The 19,912-nt window shown below is 34.8% G+C and overlaps 1 protein-coding gene across 1 annotated transcript; it reads right to left on the bottom strand.

Annotated features, from left to right (window-relative positions):
- Positions 1 to 6,070: 6,070 nt before the first annotated feature.
- LOC133830638 (formin-like protein 20) lies at positions 6,071 to 17,139 on the bottom strand. The gene is made up of 17 exons (XM_062260652.1): positions 16,511 to 17,139; positions 15,107 to 15,810; positions 14,808 to 15,029; positions 12,256 to 14,729; positions 11,967 to 12,096; positions 11,476 to 11,547; positions 10,995 to 11,093; positions 10,822 to 10,863; positions 10,408 to 10,488; positions 10,266 to 10,316; positions 10,043 to 10,124; positions 9,154 to 9,248; positions 8,291 to 8,362; positions 8,085 to 8,201; positions 7,811 to 7,879; positions 7,631 to 7,697; positions 6,071 to 7,162 (listed from the first exon to the last, which is right to left on the bottom strand). Exons 1-17 carry the CDS (start codon positions 16,581 to 16,583, stop codon positions 7,011 to 7,013), a joined length of 4,602 nt encoding a protein of 1,533 aa, XP_062116636.1. The 5' UTR covers positions 16,584 to 17,139; the 3' UTR covers positions 6,071 to 7,010.
- Positions 17,140 to 19,912: the final 2,773 nt, after the last annotated feature.

The following is a 19,912-nucleotide window of genomic DNA, read 5'->3' as shown; positions in this document are numbered from 1 at the left end:
TGTTATTTATATTTTTGATTCAATATGCTTTTATGTTTTAAACATTTGAGTAATATATTTTCTTCTATTATTTTCTATATCGCACTATCTTTATTTATTTATTTTTACAAATAATATATAGATTTAGTCATGCTCATTATACGTATTTGTAATTAGTATATATGATGTTGATGGTTAGTTTTATGTTCAATCTTCTATTGCATTATTGCTTATACGTATTTTTTCATTTTTAGATTTTTCATAAGACTAATATTGTGCTTCCAAGATAAAAAAATTTATTACTCAAATATATTTTTGTGAAATATACATTGTTTCAATGTTAAATATTCCAAATGAGTTGTTAAGATGTGAACTACTTATTTGTGTATTATTGTGAATCAAATATCTAAATAACTAAACAATGCAATATGGGTGACTCTTGATACCTTTCTACTCTCCATTATTTGATTACATCTTATATTTATTTGCTTTATTATACTATCAAGCTCTTAAAAACCAAAAATCACAAATCCATTTCCAATATAACATTTTTTGTTTATATTTTTACTAATCATTTTGTTCTTAGTTACCTCCTTGTGGAATCAACATCCCAACTATGCTACAATTATTGCTAGTGAATGTCACATGTTGGGCATAAACATGTGGTGAATACTTTTCTAATGAATTGAACTTATTTTGTGAAGAGCATGGAATAATTCATGAATGAACTGTTGAGATTGGTTAAATATAATGTTTACGTTGTTTACACAATGTGGTGAAAAATACTTAATGGTTTAACTTAAGTTGAAGTGAAAATATGAGTTGTTATTGTAGGCATCTATGGGTCTAAAATGATACAATGTGGTATCTAAGCTAACCCTAAAATTTTGGAGTCATTTCGAGGTGTTTAAGGGTTTTTGGAAACCTTAGGAAGAGGGGTGGTGACATGTCACCTATAGCTGTTAAAAACTTTAATGGCTACAATAGGCGACATGTCGCTTGGCACATTAAATTAATGTGCGTCTTGGCTCCAAAAATGTGTGTTTAAAAGGTTGTTTCATATTGGTTAAGCCTAATGACAGTGCCTACACTATAAATAAGGGTTATTAGAGTTGAAAAGTCTTGATCACACTTTTCAACTCTCTCTCTCTCTAACCCATCTCTCTCTCAAGCTTTCTAAGAACATTTATTTTCTCCAAGAAACTCACTAAGAATTATTTGACTTGTGTGAGTTTCAAAGGCTTGTTAAATCTCACTTCTCATTCCATCTTTGTGAAGCTTTAAGAAACTTTGGGAATGCTTGGAATAGATATTTTGGACAACGATACTTCTCATGTATAAGCCTTTTGATGTTCCCCCATATTTGAAAACTCAATTGCTCAATTCAAAGATTGTATCTCTCTAAAACCCTAAATCTCTGAGACAGACTGTTTTGATTTCATTTTTTAGTTTCCCATTTTAATTTGTGATTTTATCTTTGATAGTTCTATTATATTTTATGTATGAATTACATTTATCTAGGAGGTGTAATTTCACTCTCTATTTTACATCATTTTCTAGATTTTGCTTTAATCTTTGAATTTTTAAGATTTGCCTTCATACTATGCATGTGATTCTTGATTAGTCTCTAGGGTTTGTATTATTGAATTTATTCCTATTGTTCATCGTAGATTTAGAAAGTGTAAGCTATAAATTTCCAACAATCAAAATCTCTAATTGCTAATTACTTTCTCTTTTATGTTTTGCATAATCAACAATGAGATAAATTTGTTCATCTTCTACAATTCTTAGATCCTTACTTCAATATTTGTTTTGTGTTGATCACATAACCATGAGAGACCAAAGAAAATTCTACTTGGATTTGCGCTACATGAATGTAATTATGGATTCAAAGTCTTCATCTGTTAAGATTAGTTAAATACATAGTGAAATTAGTTATGCACAAAGAGGTGCAAAATCATAACGATTTCACTAAAGTCAACATGATCATGTTGACTTTTGCTGTAGGCATTTTAAAATTATATTTTTTGGTCCAAATTGTTTCTTTGGAGTATATAAGAGTAGTAAAAAAGTTTGGTGGAATTTAGAGGTGTTTTGGGCCAATGTACAGGGTTAAAAGTCAGTGTAACAGGCGTTGCATTGCCTGTTGAGAGGTGATGCATCACCTGGCTTAAGACAACCCAGACAAGCAACGCATCACCTACATAAGGGTGATGCATCGCTTGCCAGGTGATGCATCACGTGGGCCGTCTATACGAACCTATACAGTTATGTGTTTTGGCTCCAAAACTTAGTTTAAAATGCTATAATCTCATTGGTTAATACTAATGACGGTTCCTACACTATTTAAGGGGTTCATTGGAGACTTTGATGAATTGATCACTCTCAACTCTCTCTTTCTCTCTCTCTCTCTCTCTCTCTCTCTAAAACCCTATCTCTTTCTAACTCACAAAGATTACTAGTTTTCTCCAAGATCTTCATCAAGAAAGCTTGACTTGTTTGAAGACCAAGGGTTGTTAATCCCAAGACTCATTCAACCATTGTAGTAACTTTAAGCAATCTCTTATGAGAGGCTAGGAATAGAGTTTTTTGGACAAAACTTTCTATTGTTTCAAGCCTTCATGTTCATCTCCATTGATTTATTACATTAAATCGTAACTTTATGATTTTATGTAACTAGGGTTTCTCACAAGAAATGTCATCTTTTTTCTTTTATCTAATTTGTGTTTTATTCTTCCATTGTGTATACTAGTATATTGTGATTGATTATCCTAAATTAAAATATTCTAATTGTGTTGATAAGTCATAATCTCAATATCATCAATAAAGGATGAGACTACTCTATGGGATTACATACTTAAGTCGAATGGTATCATCAAATTCCTTGTTTCTAAATGTGTAGATTTCAAGAATTTGAATAAAATATGCTCGCTGCCATAATTTAGTGAGTTTGAATTAATTGTTTATATTAAGAGTACAATGGTGAATGTTAATGAAAAATTATAGGGCTATTGTTATACTTGTTTTATTTGTAAAAGTATTGATGATCATGTGAAATATGGTAATTGTAAAATAAAACATAATAAGATTAAGGTTAATGCAATTGATATTGAGATCATTGTACTTTTAAATTAATTTAATTAGGTTACTTTAATTGAAGATGAGATCTTTGTGACCTTAATTAAATTTAATACAATCAATTAGGAATGCATTGTAACCCTAATTGAGAATAATGCATTCAATGAGGAATGCATGATAACTCTAAAAGAAATTGACATAGTTCATGCATGTAGTGATGAGACTATTGCAACATTAAGAGAAGGTAAACATGTCAATGCAATTGATGATGAGATCATTGCAATAGTAAGTGAAGATACTAAGGTCAATGCATTTGATGATGAGATCATTACAAACCTAAGTAAGGATGTCAATGCCAATGCATTTAATGTTGAGATCATTGTAACCTTGAGTGAAATTAATGCAACCAAGGTGTAAGGATGGTGGTATGATACTTGTGCCACCATTTATGCAACCTATGATAAGACTCTTTTTAAAACCTTTAAGTTGCAAATGATGGAGTTGAAGTCCAAATGGGAAACGAAAAGATATCCAATTTACTTTGAAGGGACTGCATTGATTTGTTCTTCACTAATGGAAAGAAATTGACCATAGCTAATGTTTTCTATGTTCCCGATATGAATAGAAACATTGTAAGTAGAAGTTTATTGAGTAAACCCGGTATCAAAATGAAGTTTGAATCCGGTAAACTCATTTTGATTCATTTGGGAACTTTTGTGGAAAATAGTTACTCATGTGATGGGATGATCAAACTTTGTACTCTTGACAATGGTAATAATAATGTGACATCTTGATCTTGTAATGTGATTAATTCTTATTCTATTACTTTGTGGCAATTAGACTTGTTCATATAGATTATACCATAATTAAAAGAATTATTAAATATGGATTAATTAATTGTTATGTGAATGAGGATGATACATGTGAATTATGTGTTAAATATAAAATGGTTAAGAAACCATTTCCTAGTGTTCATAGATGTTCGAACTTCTTGGATTTAATATATAGTGATTTATGAGAATGGGAAATAGATACTTCATAAATATTATAGATAATTGCTCTTGGTATACTTATGTGTTTTTGCTTAAGAGTAAGGATGAGGCGCTTAATGCATTTAAATCTATAAAGTTGAAGTAGAAAATCAATTGGAAAGAAAAATTAAGGGTCTTAGAAGTGATAGAGGTAGTGAATACTTTTCAAATGATATTATTGTGTTTTGTGAACATCGTGACATCATTCATGAATGCATTGCACCCTACACTCCTACAACAAAATGGGATAGTTGAAAGAAAGAATATGACATATCTTGATATGATTAACTCTATGTTTTTACATGCTAAATATTGTTATAATTTGAGGGGTGAAGCGTTACTTGTTGTGTGTCATATATTAAATTGAATTGCTATGAAAAAGAATAATGTGTCTCCATATGATTCATGGAAAGGAAAGAATTTTAACCTAGGCTATCTTAAAGTGTGGGGGTGTCTTACTTATTGCAAGAACACTAAGTTTAAGAGGACCAAGTTGGTTCCAAGGGTCGTTAAGTGTGCATTGGTAGGCTATGCCTCAAATAGCAAGGTCTATAGGATAATAGACTTGGAGTGTAATATGATAATTGCATTAAGAGAAGTGAAGTTCTTTGAGAACATGTTATATTGTGATAACAACTCTCAAGAACCCACATGTGTTGGAGAATCTCGTAAGGAGAAAGATCAAAAGGTTGAAGAGCAACCTATATTGCCTCTGAAAAGTCAAAGGTTTGAAGAAATGGGATCAAATGAGAATTTTTCTCAAGTGGAGACACCCTACTAGTAGAGGAAAACCTTGAAGAAGTCACATGGAAATTTCCTATAGTTTTGCAAGTTAAGGATGATCCTAAAACTTACAAAGAAGCAATGTCTTCGAGAGACTCCACTTTTTGGAAGGAGACAATAAATGATGAGATGGATTCAATTATGTGAAACCACATATGCCTTCCATAAGGTTCAAAACAATTGGGTGCAAATGGGTATTGCGGAGAAAATATCACACCAATGGTACCTTACAAACCTTCAATGCTAGATTAGCAGCTAGAGGGTTTAGATTAAAGGAAGGAATCAATTATTTTGTTACACATGCATCAGTTACTAGAACAACCACAATAAGAGCTTTAATTATCTTATCGTCAATATATAACATTTATGTTCATCAAATGGATGTCAAAATGACATTCTTAAATGGAGATCTCGATGATGAGATCTATATGGAACAACTAGAGGGTTTTATTCTAAAGGGACGTGAACATAAAGTGTGATTGCTTGTTAAATCATTGTATGGATTAAACAAGCACCAAAACAATGACATGAGAAACTCGATAAAGTCATTGTTTTGGATGGGTTTAACACAATCATGCAGACAGGTGCTTATACTCTAGACTTGTGATAACTAAGTCATCTTGATATGCATATGTTGATGATATGTTGATTTTGAGTAATAAGATGAGACGCATAAACTCTTGGTGTTAATTTTTATTGTTTTTCTTATTGGTTTTGTTTTGTATTTGTGTAAGGTTGTGTTTACTGTTTTTGTTACCTTTGTGTTTGTAGGTGAAGCTTGTGGTGAATTCCTCACAGATTAGATTGGATTAAAAAATATAGAAAATATATGAATTTGATCAATTGTCAAAAATAAATTAGAAGAAAATAGGATAGATGCAAAGTAATAATTCATTTTTCTTAGCATGGAAATGCATAGAGATGGTGATTGGATAAGATAAAATTATCTTATATTTTTCAGTGGGATCATCTTAAATTAGGAGATTATTTAGGTAGATGGATTAAATTTTTTTCAATATGATCTCTAAGTTGATAATAAGATTATATTAGTGTGTAATTACTAGCTTTCCAAATCTTAATAACTAGGCCGTCTAGTAATTACACAATGACTTTTAAATACGTCATTTTAACTTTACTGTTTGCAGTTCAAACAAGTCAAACAAGCCAAAAAGAAAATCAGTATGAATATGAACGTGAAGTGAAAACGAAGAAACCACTTGTACCCATTAATGAATTGGAATATATTGACTGCCAAAATAAGAGAGCCAAAATGAAAGAAACAAGCAGTTTCTACCTCACAACCTATACTTATCAGTTATTTTACAATTACAACCCCTCTTTTTCTCTTTCTTTTTCTTTTACTTTTACTTTTACTTTTACTTCTCTTTTTTCTTTCTAATTTCTCTTCTAACCTGAACAAATCTATACAAGAGATCTACATTTTGATGGGGTTTCCTATCCAAAATTTCACTTTAAGGGAAGAAGAAAAAAGAGGAACTAACTCATATGTTACATGAAAAATGAATCAACTTCTATGCTAAGTGGTTAGAGCTTTGTACACGGTTTTGATGGTACAGTCGAAAGGAGTGCTTTACAATGTATATCTGGAGCTGGAAAATATTATGTCAAATCAACGGTGAAAGCAGAGAAAACCGTATCGCCTACATGCTATCACCATGATGGCTTTGACGGGGCAGACCCAACATCAGGATGGCAATCACCCCCATGTTGAAAGCCTTTTGAATCTCAGCCAATCAGTAGGGTGATCATCGCCCAATTTGTTCCAAATTTCAGTCCACCTGAGAGATCTAAATGTAAGTTGATCACGATCATCCGATTGTACAATCATTCGTCGAGCATGCAATGCTAAGCTTCTTGTTTTGGGCTTACTAGCTCCGATGATATCTCCCTTTCCTTTGGCTCAAATCAAATCATCTTTGGTTGGGCTTAACTTTGCACCAATGCCAGAGGAAAGGGACACATCTAACATGGTCCTAGTGCAATGTCTACTCCGCCATTAACCCTGTTTTGTTGATTCCTTCGGTATCAACCTAGCAACCACTGCGGCAGGCAGACCTCCGATGGAGGCAAGAGCTCAATTTCTCGTGTAGGGGTAGGAAACAAAAAACTGATTACCACCTATTTAGCTGCCTTTTTTGTGAGGTTAATGCCTTTAGCTTTCTCCATTTCAGCTTCCTTCTCTGCTTTCTTTCTCTCCAATTCAGCCTGTTTGCAATTTTCCTCGTGCGCTTTCCGAAACAATCTTATAAAGTTCAATAGAGTTGCTGTCACTGCATTTGATCAAACCATAATTATAATGTGAGAAAATTAGCTTCACAAGTAACAAATTTGTGCTGCCTGGGTATAAACAATAGTACCACAATAGAAAAAAGAAAGTGAAAACTTCACTTCTTTCCATTCTCCTCATCCTTTGTCTTCATTCTCATTCTTCCTCTTCTTTCCCCCAACACTCAACCAACGATAGGCAGGAATATTTCCCAATTTAGAAAATTACCATTTCTAAGCTTAGTTCCTAGTTCATTCTTCTTCACAGTAATTTTACTACAGAAAAGTGCATCACAGCCCCAAAATTCTAGATGTTCCATTATCAGTCTCAAAGAAATGCTTTTAAATAAGTGAAATCTATGCAGTCTTAGATTAAAAGATTTGGGAACAGCAGTGATCGATCAATCTAGTCATAGATCAGATATCAATTACAGCATGGAATAAAGGAAGATAAAATTAGATCCATAACTAACCTTGCTCAAATGGACAACGTGCAGGATCCTCACCAAAGTACAATGCAAGTGCATCAGCATTCCTACCCTGTCCATCAAATGGTGGTCATATAAGGTAACGGTCACAGACAGTGAGTAAAGTATAATACTCTACACAAACAAATAAGCAAAATCAGAGAAGTTGGATAATTATCAAATTACCACCACAGAGTATAGGTTAGTCACAGAAGCCACCTCCGTCTCAGCAACAGTAATGAATCCTTTCAATGTCTAGAATTTCAATAGGAAAAAAAAAAAGTTTAAATAAAGGGACCCACATCAGTACAAAGCAATGAAGTAAGCATATTAATGAGCACCATGAAATAAAGATGAGCACCATGAAATATTAATGTTAAATACCATTTGGAAAATAAAAATGAGTACCATAAAAGAATGCAATCTAAGATTCGCATAAACAATGAAAATCATTACAGACCTTACGAAAAACCTCAGACACAGGACCATCATTTTCCGATGCACCCAGCTCCTGCTTGACCTTTTCTAATCCCTTTATTATAGCTTGCATTTCTTCTGCTAAAGACTTCAATTGTATCTAAAATGAAGCAATATCCCATTTACAAATAAATCCAAGAATATTCAACTGAGATCCACTAACAAAATGCTCAAATTAATAATAGGCACCTTTGTTGCAGGTTCAAGGCTGACAAGGTCTTTGTGAAAATCAAGCAGTCCTGTTGACCTAGAAGCAAGACCCTAAAAGCACATGAAAACAAATTTTAAGATTAAAAAAAAATGATGATGACAGTATTCGTCAAATAATGTCTTGTTTTATTGCAGACATTAATTGTCAGAAAACAATGTCTTAATTTGAATAGAAAACTAAATGTAGAAACATTTTTAGGAGCAAATTATGCAGGCAATTATGGCTAGTTAGTCACATTCCATCAGGCCAACAATAAAACTCAAATCAACAAACCACAGATTTTCTGTGTTTTGCCAAAAATATAATTAGGAAAGAAGAAAAAAAAAAACCTAAGCGCTGAACAGGTTCCAGACCTAAATGCATCACAGTGATTCATTCCTCATTCTGCTGAACTTTTAATTAGTTTTAAGCGACAGAAAAAGAAAATTTTATACAGCAGAGTTTACAATAACAAGGTTTAGTGGCTGAAAAGAAAAAAATTTATGTGTAAAGCCTCCTTAGTCAAAACACACGATTACGTCAGACAGGAATTTGAGAAACCTTTTTCTTACCATTGATTAAAGAAAGTTGAATGTCCAAGTTTGTAAAAGAGCTGCGACTAAACAAATAGGAATTTAAATTTGGCCACTTAGGCTAACTCAAGGTGTATACCCTAGATTCATGATTTTAATATGCAGCCCAAGGCTCTCCATCTGGGGTTTTCAACCAAACTCCAACTTGCAATTTTGAACTTGCATTGAGGTTGGGTATAAGTTAATTTAATTGTTCTTATCATGAAGAGGGACTTCAGGTTCGTTATATTATAACGTCAACTTTTCTTTTACATTAATCAAAAGCATACCTTGCAAAGATAATGCATGAGTGTCATCTTGCTGTTAGAAGCACGTGTATCACTAAGCTTTAAAAGACTGTCCAACTTGAATCCAATTGCAGAACCTGTACATTTAAAAGGCATTTAATACCCAGAACATTCCACAAGAATATAAAGCCACTAATTCAACTTAGAAAAACCAAGAAGTCTTCCTAATCCTCATTAGTTGATAGCCAAACAATAAATTTAAATCGCTATTCAGCAATCAAGTAATTGCTTTTATGTGATCGATGACCGTTCATAGAGAGTGCAACATTTGGTTGTAATCTAAGATGATTCACTTTCATCTTCCAATGTAGTAGATGATACCCTTATCATCTTTTGTAAACCTTTTGGTTTTTATTCTAACTTTCATTTCTTATTAAAAACAAAAATCAAGTAATTACTTTTTTCTTGTGTAAATTAAAAAATCACCTTTCTTTTGCATGGGTCCACAACCACAAATTAGCTATATAACTGTAAATACACAGTTGAGTATATGGAAACAATAATCAGAAATAGGCAAGTATGACCATGTAAATTCTTATACTCTCAAAATAATGAAACTGACTAGTACTTCTCAAGACACTGTAATGGCCTTTTTTCTATATTCTAAATTGAGATGTCACATAACCTTAGCCTTGTGGCAGTCACACGATACTTTTAATTAGAAGGCTGTAGCCTAATCATGTTCATTTGTTGAATGTATTTGGATTTTCTCATTATCTAATACTTCGATAAACTTCCGGATTTATGGCCATAAAAGGAACTAAGTCTTATTTTAAAAGAACTTGCAACTATCAGATGATAAAACAGAATTTTCCAGCATCCACAATCACAAATAATAAAATCTGTCAAAATAACAATTGAAGATCCTCACCTCTTGCAGTCCCTTGGTTCAAAGTATTACCCAGAAAGAGAATTTTCTTCATAATATCTTTTAATTTGAGGGAACTCCGGACCTATTAAACAGAGCATAAAACTACCCAAGTCAAAACAGATTCTCAAAACTGCATGGAAGAATTTAAGTAGCACAGGGATCTGTCAATACAGTACAGATATCAAATTCTTCAAGAAAAAATTCATCATCAGGAGCTGCTTACCTCTTCACATGCAGAGTTCACAGTGTTCAAACTCTTTTTAAATTCTGAAATCTGTAAGACGATGAGAAGAATTATACAATATAGATTGTAATAATAATAATATTTTAACCACCAATGAAAAGCATAAAAAATATCACCAAACCTGACAGTTGAACTGAATCTTGAAAGAGAACACTCGCAATTTTGATTCCACTCTAGGAACTTTCATCAACTCCATAAAATACTGCAATATTAAAAACATAACAAAATAAAAAGTGACCTTTTGGGACTATTCCGGCCATGATAGAATTCAAAAGGTATCTATACGCTCTCAAATTGACAAGTAAATAGCTAAATTTCAACTGGAAAATAATGATGTACAACAGTAGTAATTCCAAGTTTCTATTACATAAATTGTTTTTTCTTTTAAGTATATATACAGAGGGAAATTAAAAGAAATAAAGGAGTTTGTAAGAAACTAATAAAATAAATCAATAAGTTCAAAACATTTTACTGTTGTGTACTTTAATCATAGAAAGTCATTCATGGACAAGAAAAGATGAATAATGCTTCTTACCTGTTCACACTTTCCCAGGCTCTCCTTGTCACCTGTGTAACCCTGATAATTATATAACAGAAACGGTCACAGCCAGCATCAGAATAAGTCATAATGCTGTATTTTGAAAGCTGAATTACTGACTTGCTAACAAACTGGTAAGGAGCACAATGTAACTTCCATTAAAGTCTTACCTTGAGAAGTTCCATCTCCTCTTTAGTAGGACAAAATTTTATTAGATTTTCCACCTGATCAACATCTAATACTGATTCATCCATTGCTAGCACTGCAGCCTGAGAAGATGCATGCCACTAGTGTTAAGTAAACACAAAAAGAGTAACCAAACATGCTATTGTTCCATATTATCAAAACCTATAGAGGAAAAAGACTTCAAAAATATGTGAAACCAAAAAGGATAAAAATTATCCTTATATTTCATGTTTTGATCTTGCAAAATCCTAAATATGTGTTGTTTTCAGTCCCAGGCTGAAAGTACCGATTGCCCATACGTAATGAAAGAAAAACAGACAAATCAAATTAAGTTAACCAACCCATTATCACAGGATTTCATTTAAGAATTCTATATCAAAGAATCTGTATCCACATTGAAGATATAAAACTATCCATATCTCCAGATTATTCAAGTAAAAATAAGATCTTCAAGTAGAAGTTTACCATCATATCAGGAAGCGGCATCTTAACTTTTGTGAGCATAATTTCAGTGTTGTTTGCCCTCCTCAGGTCAATCTACAGGATGTAACATGGAAACAAATGGGACAGAAGTAACATCATAAATATCAATATGCAAAAGAATAAAAAGAAATATCAATGAGAAAGGACATCCTTTTTTACAAGGACACTGAATCATTCACGAAATGTATCTAACAATTGTAACAAGATCAGCAAAGCAAAGAAGAAGAAGAAGAAGAAAGAAAAGAACAGAACAGAAAGGACCATGATAGGAACCCAAATAGAAAGAACACATAACAGTAGAGAAAACTAAGAAGAATAGGCAAAAATAAATATTGTATGGCTGAATTAAATGAAGAAATGAAAAAGAATGATAACACAGGCATTTCTAGGAGCCTGGGACCTCTCAAGAAAGCTCAAGCAAGAGACTTCTTAATAATAATGCTAGAAAAAATATTCAATTTCTATACAATTACCAGGTGAACTTTGTCAGTTTTGGATCCAGTAGACTTACGACGCCCTCCAGCTTTACCCCCTGAATCAGCAGGTTTAGGGACTGTTGCAGAGAAAAGACTCTCTATCTCTGACACATCAAATTCTGGAGCACTAAAACAAAAGGAAGCAATATTACTAATTGAGAAAGGTAGAATTTAAACAAACAATGTAAGGCGGATGGATATATTGGTACTTCTCAAAGGAAAAAATAGAAAAATATTACTAATTCATAATAATAGAACGATAGGACAGCAACAGGAGTTGAAATACATTTGAGGATCCCCATATCTTTGCAATTCTTCCCACAAGCTTCCTTGCAATGCTCTTGTAAACTTGCTCCAGTGCAGTGGCTTTAATGAAGATCTTCGAGGGGCAGCAGCAGCGGCCCCCATCCCTATAGGACGTGAAAGCCCACGCCCCCTCCCTGCAGATAGGCCTCTTGCATCAGGAATTGCTCCTTTGGCACCAGCAGGAGGAGGTGGAGGTGGTGCGCCACCTGGAGGTCTAGGTGGAGGCGGAGGCCCTGAAGCACGACCTCCCGGTGGAGGAGGTGGAGGTGGTGCTCCACGCATTGGAGGTGGCGGAGGAGGTGGAGCTCCACTAAATGGAGGTGGAGGTGGAGGTGGAGCCCCACGCATTGGAGGTGGCGGTGGCGGTGGCGGTGGTGCCCCACGCATTGGAGGAGGTGGTGGTGGTGGAACTCCAGGCATTGCAGGAGGCGATGGTGGAGTTGGGCCCCCACGCAATGGTGGTGGGGGTGGACCTCCACGTGTTGGAGGTGGTGGAGGTGGTGGTGGTGGTGATCCATACATTGGAGGTGGAGGTGGTGGAGGTGGAGCTCCATGTGAAGGAGGTGGAGGTGGCGGTGGTGGTGCTACTCCAGGCAAAGAAGGTGGGAGCAAAGCTCCACGAGAAGGCAGAAAAGGAGGTGGTGGTGGTGGTGGTGGCCGCATGGGTGGAGGTGGAGGTGGAGATGGACTACCACGGGTAGGTGGAGGAGGAGGGGGGCTTGGTATTCCAACTCTATTATTAGTATGTGTTGATGTACTTAACATATTAAGGGAATAAGGAGGTGGGGGTGGGGGTGGAGGTGGTTGATAACTTGTTGCACTAACAAGAGAAGATATAGACATCCAAGGTGATGGCGATGGAGGCAACAAAGCCCCACTACTTTGCCTACTAGATGAAAAAGGAGGGGGTGGTGGTGGAGGGGGAGGGGGAGGTCCATTAGAGAGCATGAGAGTTTTGGACAAAGAAGGTGGTGGTGGTGGTGGTGGTGGTGGTGGGGGTGGGGGTGGGGGTGGGGGTGGTGGGGGTGGGGGTGGGGGTGGGGGTGGTGGAGGTGGAGTCAATGACATGGATGATGGCTTTACATAAGATGTGTTACTACTTGAAAATGGTGGCGGTGGCGGTGGCGGAGGCGGGGGCGGGGGTGGGGGTGGAGGAGGTGCAGCATCTACTCTCAAAGCTAGGGAAGACAATGATAAAGACTTAGTAGAAAGCACATTTAGGAACGAACTATTGGAAAGAGGCGGCGGTGGTGGTGGTGGTGGAGGTGGAGGTGGCACAACTGTTTTAGGTTGGGGAGTAGGTACTGTTTGTTGTTGAGAAACACGTGTCAATGTAGAAACTTGGGACAAAGTAGTTTTTTGGATAGATTGAACTGATGATGTTGAAACTGGAGATAACGAAGCAGTCTCTTCAATTGATTGAACTAATGATGGCTGGCTCTGCACAAGCTTACTTTGCATAGAGTCTAAAGGCTTTACACTATCCACCTTATGAATTTTTTGTTCATTTGCTAGATCATTGGAAACCACATTTGTCACAATGGAACTAAGGGAAGCTGCCCTTGATTTTGTATTTGCATTAGACTCCTTCGAAGTAGCTGAGCTGGAAAGAGCAGCAGGTGCACTATTATATCTTGAAGGTGGATATGCTACATGCACTGCATTTGTTGGATATGACACATGCATTGAGTTCACATAAGAGCCTTTGTTTGGCGGTATCCACCTAGATACTGTTGGCTTTGTCGATTTACCCTGAGATTCTTGCTGCTTAGTCTTGTGTTTTGCTACACTTGTATCTGCTGCTGATTTTGTGTTTGAAGTTGGCTGTTTCCTAGTGACAGACTGCAATTTGTCAAATTTTTGTCTAGTGATATCAACACTTGATTTTTGCTGTGAAACCTTGGAATCCAACCTCTTTTCCATAGCAGTGTCTTCATCAATTTCGTTGTCCATCTCTTCAAATTTTCCATTAGCATCTCCTTTCACTTCCTTGGTTATGCCATGTCTCGTCATCTCCTCACTAACCAACATGGCATTTATTTTGGCATCTCCCTCGTCCACAGCAATATCTTTTACTACATTAATATCAGAATCCACCTTATCATCCAGCTTATATTTAACATCATCCACTGCAATGTCCTTTACAGCATCTATATTAGAATCCACCTTTCTATCAAGTTTGTAGTTTCCATCATCCGATGGACAGTCTTGAAATGTGTGAGGATCAAAATCTTCCTTCCAAACTTCTTTGTGAACTGACTCTTCTGGCCTGGTGTGGCGAGTTCTAGGGGTATCCAAGTCCCCCTTCCCTTCTGTCCCATCCACTGCACTGCTAAAAATCTCCTCAACCTCAAAAAATTCCTCTGGTGAAGCACTTTCATTCTCATTTCCATCTTCACTTGCCACCACTGTGGTGATATCAGGGACAACGGCATCAGCATCCAAAAAAAGTACCTGATACAGATATGAGTATATGCATTCAACTCCAACAGGTTTACCAAAAAAAACAAGAGAAGAATATTAATCACCTACCTCTGCTTTAAAGTCCTTGGGAAACTGGTCTTTGGCATCCCACAAAACATCAATTTCATCACGATTAAGCAACAATATATTTGATCGCACAAATGCTGTATGGAACATAACTCTAAACATCATCTCCTCACGTACAAGATCTTCATCCAAGTGGATACACTCAAGAACAACATCCCCTTGAATACGGCAATGGATATCAATCTTCACCAACAGACATTCTGCCTGCAGTTCGATTTCATAAGAATACTTTTAATTTTTTGTTAGCTTTAACTTTCAGATTGAGTTGTGTTATTTAGTACCTGTCCATAAAGGCGAATCTGTTTTCTTGTCTTTGTTGTTGAAAACAGAAGCTTCGAACTTCTGTTGGCTGGTGTTGAAGGGTCTTGACCATAAACCCTTATAACAGGCCGGCAACCTTTCCCCCCATCAAAAAGAGGAATGAGCCTAAGTATCAGACAGTCTAAAAGGAGAGGGGTATCTGATGGAGGCCAATCAGCACCCAAATTTCTTCTAGAGATGTACTGAAGATATCTCAGCTGTGAAGGCTGTGGATTTAAAGGAGATAACAGATGAAGAAGTTCCCTAGGAGCCTGCTTGTAAACCATCTCGAGTGTCTTTTGTTCACCATTGTACTGTTTCCGGTACAACAAAAGACCTGCTAGCATGAAAGCAAGGACAGGCCATCCACCTCTTTCACAGTGCATCAACAACACATTTTGCTGTCCCTCCAATGACAGCCAGCTTTCACTTGATCGAAGGAAGTGATGGATCATCTCCAGCGGTAGAAGTGGGCATCCCTCGTATTGTCGTGGGTAATCCATTACTGTCATGTCATACTGAGACAACACGTCCGATATTTGGCTTCGCCTCACCCCTTCTCTGAAGTTAAAAACCATAAAGGAAGCATCAGGAAAGTAATCCTGTAGCTGCGGGACAATGCCACCCAAGTACACTTTGTATTCATCTTCTTCCAACACGTCAGTGGAGAAGCAGCAATCGAACACTGTATCATAAGAGAAACGGATATATGAATGACAATTTGAAATTCTGCTTGTTCAATGCAAACATATTTGAATTTCCAAAGGAAACTCAATCTTTTTTCCAGAATTTCATTCAAGGAAGATGAATATGTGGCATCAAAATTATCCTTGGACATTTTCACATTAAGAACATTAATAAATGAGTATCATGGAATGCTAAAATAAAAACTTAAAAGATTATGCAGAATAAACTTCTATGCCTTCTTCCAAATTCAGAAACAGTGAGAATGGATTACTTGATTAAAACACTAATTTCAATAAGTAAAGAGAAATTCTATCAGCAATTTTCTATTTCTCAAACTTCCCAGGTGAGCTCTCACATTCTGCCCCAGATATCCTCACCAAATATAATCAAAAGAAAGATCACACATTCATGACGCAAGTGAAGCTAACCCAGTATGTGCTCCAACTCAATTAGAGAAAACTAAACTAAAAACAAGACCAAATGACAATGACCTGCCACATTATAATGAAACAGCAAATAATAATAAATAAAGGAATTTGGTTCAATTCTAGTCGCATTGCATTGACCCGAAATAACATAAAACTTTTAGAAAAACTTAATATGAATCAAAATAATCATAAAACCAGAATAATTACGCAGATAGAGAGGGAGAGAGAATTTAAATTCACATTTATGCACAATTCTAAAATGTTACGTACCATAGACCCTCTCGGAGATTTCCAGAAGCCGATCCGGCGGCTTCCTATAAAAGAACCTTCTGAACAGCGCCATCTGATGGCGCTGTTTCTCCCCTGATCGGATCCAAACCGATAATAATTAAACCAAAACGACCGAGCAGATCAAGATTCGATCCCCCAAAACGAAGACCCCAGATCCTTCAATTCTCAAACTTTGTCAAACCCCACCCAAAGGACTCCCACAACGTCCCGAATTAGAAACAAACACAATAAAAAATACAAAACAAAAAGAAGCCCAAATCTTCAAAAAAGGAAATTTTGTAAAAATAATAATTAAAAAAAAACCCAAATGAAATGGAGCTGGAATTGAACTTCCACAGATAAATACAGATTCAAATAAAGCTTAAACTTTATTCAGGTGAGGAAGAATAGAAGAGGTTGGTGAATCGAAATGCAGGATAAGATTGTGGAATTAGGGTTAGAAAAGAGCGAGAAAGTCGGAGTTTCTCGAGAATTTTGGGAAGAGAGAAGAGCAGTGGACTGAAAAAGATGAAGAAGAAGAATACTCTTAGACCTGTCTTCTCTTCTCTTCTTTGGTTCTATTCTATCTACCTGACTCTCTCTGCAACTTCTAACAAGGAAAAATTAAATTTTAATTAAAATAAAAAATTGAACTTTGGGTTGGCAGAGTCCGTATCTACGTGGTATGACACGTGGCATAATGACTTTGATTCATTTGAAATAATTTAATTAAGAAAAAACTTAACAACAGTCCTTTTCTTTTTGTTTTTAAAATAGTGAAAAAACAAAAGAGAGACGTAACAATGAGTGAGGAGAGAGAGAGAGAGAGAAGGTAGGAAAAAAAACAGAGTGTTTGGACAGAGGCATGCGTATGTAAAGCAGCTCAACGTGGATCTGTTTGGGATTGAGGATTTTCACTGTTTGTCTTGTCTTTTTTTTTTTAATTTATATAAGAGAAAAATGAACCAAAATCTTTGGTTGCAAGTCCATACAGCCAGCCATGAGAGTGATATATTTATAGATATATCATATTCGGGTAAAAAATTGTTTTGGTAATTTTTCCCAAAAAAAAAACTTGTTTTGGTAAATAAATATGCTAAGTTTTTGTAGAGGAGTAATTTTAGTTTTGGAAGTTGGTAACTGAGGAGTTTTAAGTATTCTTTATTTCAACTCCTATGGCTACTAAATGAGTAAATGTTATTTATATCATGTCAAACCAATATATATATATATATATATTTGAATTCCATGTCAAATCAATATATATACATATATGTTATACATTCAATTAAATGCTACATTCACTAAATCTTTTTTTAAGCCATATTATTTGTCAACTTATGTATATGTACATATATCACCTGGTGAGTAAATTTGATTATAATGTTTATCAAATTGCCAATCATTTAATTTTAAATTATTAATGATTTAGTTGAAAATGAAACTTTGCATATGAATTGTGTATATTTTTGTTGAAATTTTAGTATTTTTAAATTAAAAACTACTGCCTTCATTTAAAATATATGTATCACACATCCATTCTTATTATCATTTACAATATCATAGGTAACAAAAAAAAATCAAAGCTTAATATACATTAAAGTGTTACTATTTTGTACTTTAAGGTGTCCAACAAGGTAGCACCATATGAATAGTTAGCGATACCCTATAATATTTATTAAATTTAAATATACGAGACTCGATATTAGATTACACCAATAGAAATATGTCACTTTCTTGTAGTGTTGGACATCACTAGTATCTCTTAGCAATTTTTTATACATTACCACACATCCAAAATTAATGAAGATATTATTTTTTGGATATCAAATAAATTAAAATTATATTTAATAGGAAATTTTAGGTTATATGCTTAGTAATCATTCTTATTTATAATACATGCCACATAACAAATAAATTGGAAAACTATGCTCCAATTTTGAAATAGCCCGAATTAACCTTACCATTACTTCCATCTTTCTGTCTCGCTCTCTCAGCTCTCTCTCTACTTTGGCTGAAGGAATCTCACTCTCTCTCGTTCTATTGCTCAACTAAACGCCCCATCACCATTTGTCTTCTTCACCGTCATCGCCAACTCTAAAGCCCCTTCGACTTCTTTGTCTCCAAAAATTGATTTAAAGGTTTGTCTTTTATTTAATTTTTTTCTTTATTTTTTAATATTTGATTTGTTAGAAATGAAATTTGATGAAAATAAGATCTTGAGCATATTTAGAATATTGTTTTCAAAGTGATTTTGATAACTAAGTTCGATTAAATTAAAATTTTAGGGCCGATGCTTAATAAATCTAGGGGTTTTGTTAAAATTAATGTTATATTGATGTTCAATGATGCATAATTAATTGTATTATTCGTAAATATTTTTCATTATTAGTTTTGTTTCAATGCATTTACAATGCAAATTGAAACTTATTATTTGCTACTTTTGTATATATTTAGCTTTCATTGATGCCGATAATAAAATGATGCACAATCGATTATAGCACTTTACTGATTTTTTATGGCATTTTATATTGAACTGATGGACTAATGATGGTACATTATGCACTACTATGGATGTTGATGCATATAGTAACTTAAATTGATGAAAAATGAAGATTAATGATGCATAATCGATGCTTGCATTGGTTGAATTATTTTTGCATTTGTCCCATGAATCGATGCACTAACAATGACATATGATGTATAATTGATGCTTGCACTTTACTAATTTAATGTTGCATTTTTGATGCACTAACAATGGTACACGATGCACTTTTGATGCTTTGTTCAAGATGTTGCATATTGTAACTTAAATTGATGAAAAACGATGATTAACAATGCATTGTCGATGCAAATCGATTCATTAGTTGATATTAGATATCAAAACATTTTCATTCTTCTAATTGATGCACATTGATATACAACAATGGTTTAGACAATTGTCCATATAATTTCAATTTTTTCTCAACTAACTTCAATTTTTTTGGTATCTTCGCAAACGCCACCTCAGGAAACTCTTCCGAAGCTTTTAGTCCTCATAAAGGAGTACTATGATGAGTGTGTATTTTATGCACTCATTCTTAATTCATTTATTTTGATTTAGTATGTTTTCCTTAAGTTTTATGCAGATTTAATGTGTTTCTCTTAGATGTGCAGGGATGTGATTAATTGTTGATTATAGAGTGAAAATGGAGAATTAAAGTCAGAAGGGGAGTAATATGTCGCAGCTTAGGAGGCGACATGTTGCGACTTGAAGGAAAACCAAATTGTGGTTTCATGCTCCAGGAAACATGTCGTGCCTTGTTAGGCAACATGTCGCCAGTCCTTGCCAACAAGTTTGATTTTTACAAATCATGCGATATGTCACCAAGATGTGCTGCGACATGTCACCATTCACTCGTT

This window comes from Humulus lupulus, chromosome 4 (assembly GCF_963169125.1).
Source record: "Humulus lupulus chromosome 4, drHumLupu1.1, whole genome shotgun sequence".
Lineage (NCBI taxonomy): Eukaryota > Viridiplantae > Streptophyta > Magnoliopsida > Rosales > Cannabaceae > Humulus > Humulus lupulus.
This window is presented reverse-complemented; position numbering and strand designations above follow the sequence as displayed.

Coding starts and splice junctions, on each gene's coding strand:
- LOC133830638 (XM_062260652.1), bottom strand. CDS start 16,583: ATGGCGCTGTTCAGAAGGTTCTTTTATAGGAAGCCGCCGGATCGGCTT. Junction 14,730..14,807: donor CCAAGGACTTTAAAGCAGAG/GTAGGTGATTAA, acceptor TATCTGTATCAG/GTACTTTTTTTGGATGCTGA. Junction 11,548..11,966: donor AAACTGACAAAGTTCACCTG/GTAATTGTATAG, acceptor TACATCCTGTAG/ATTGACCTGAGGAGGGCAAA.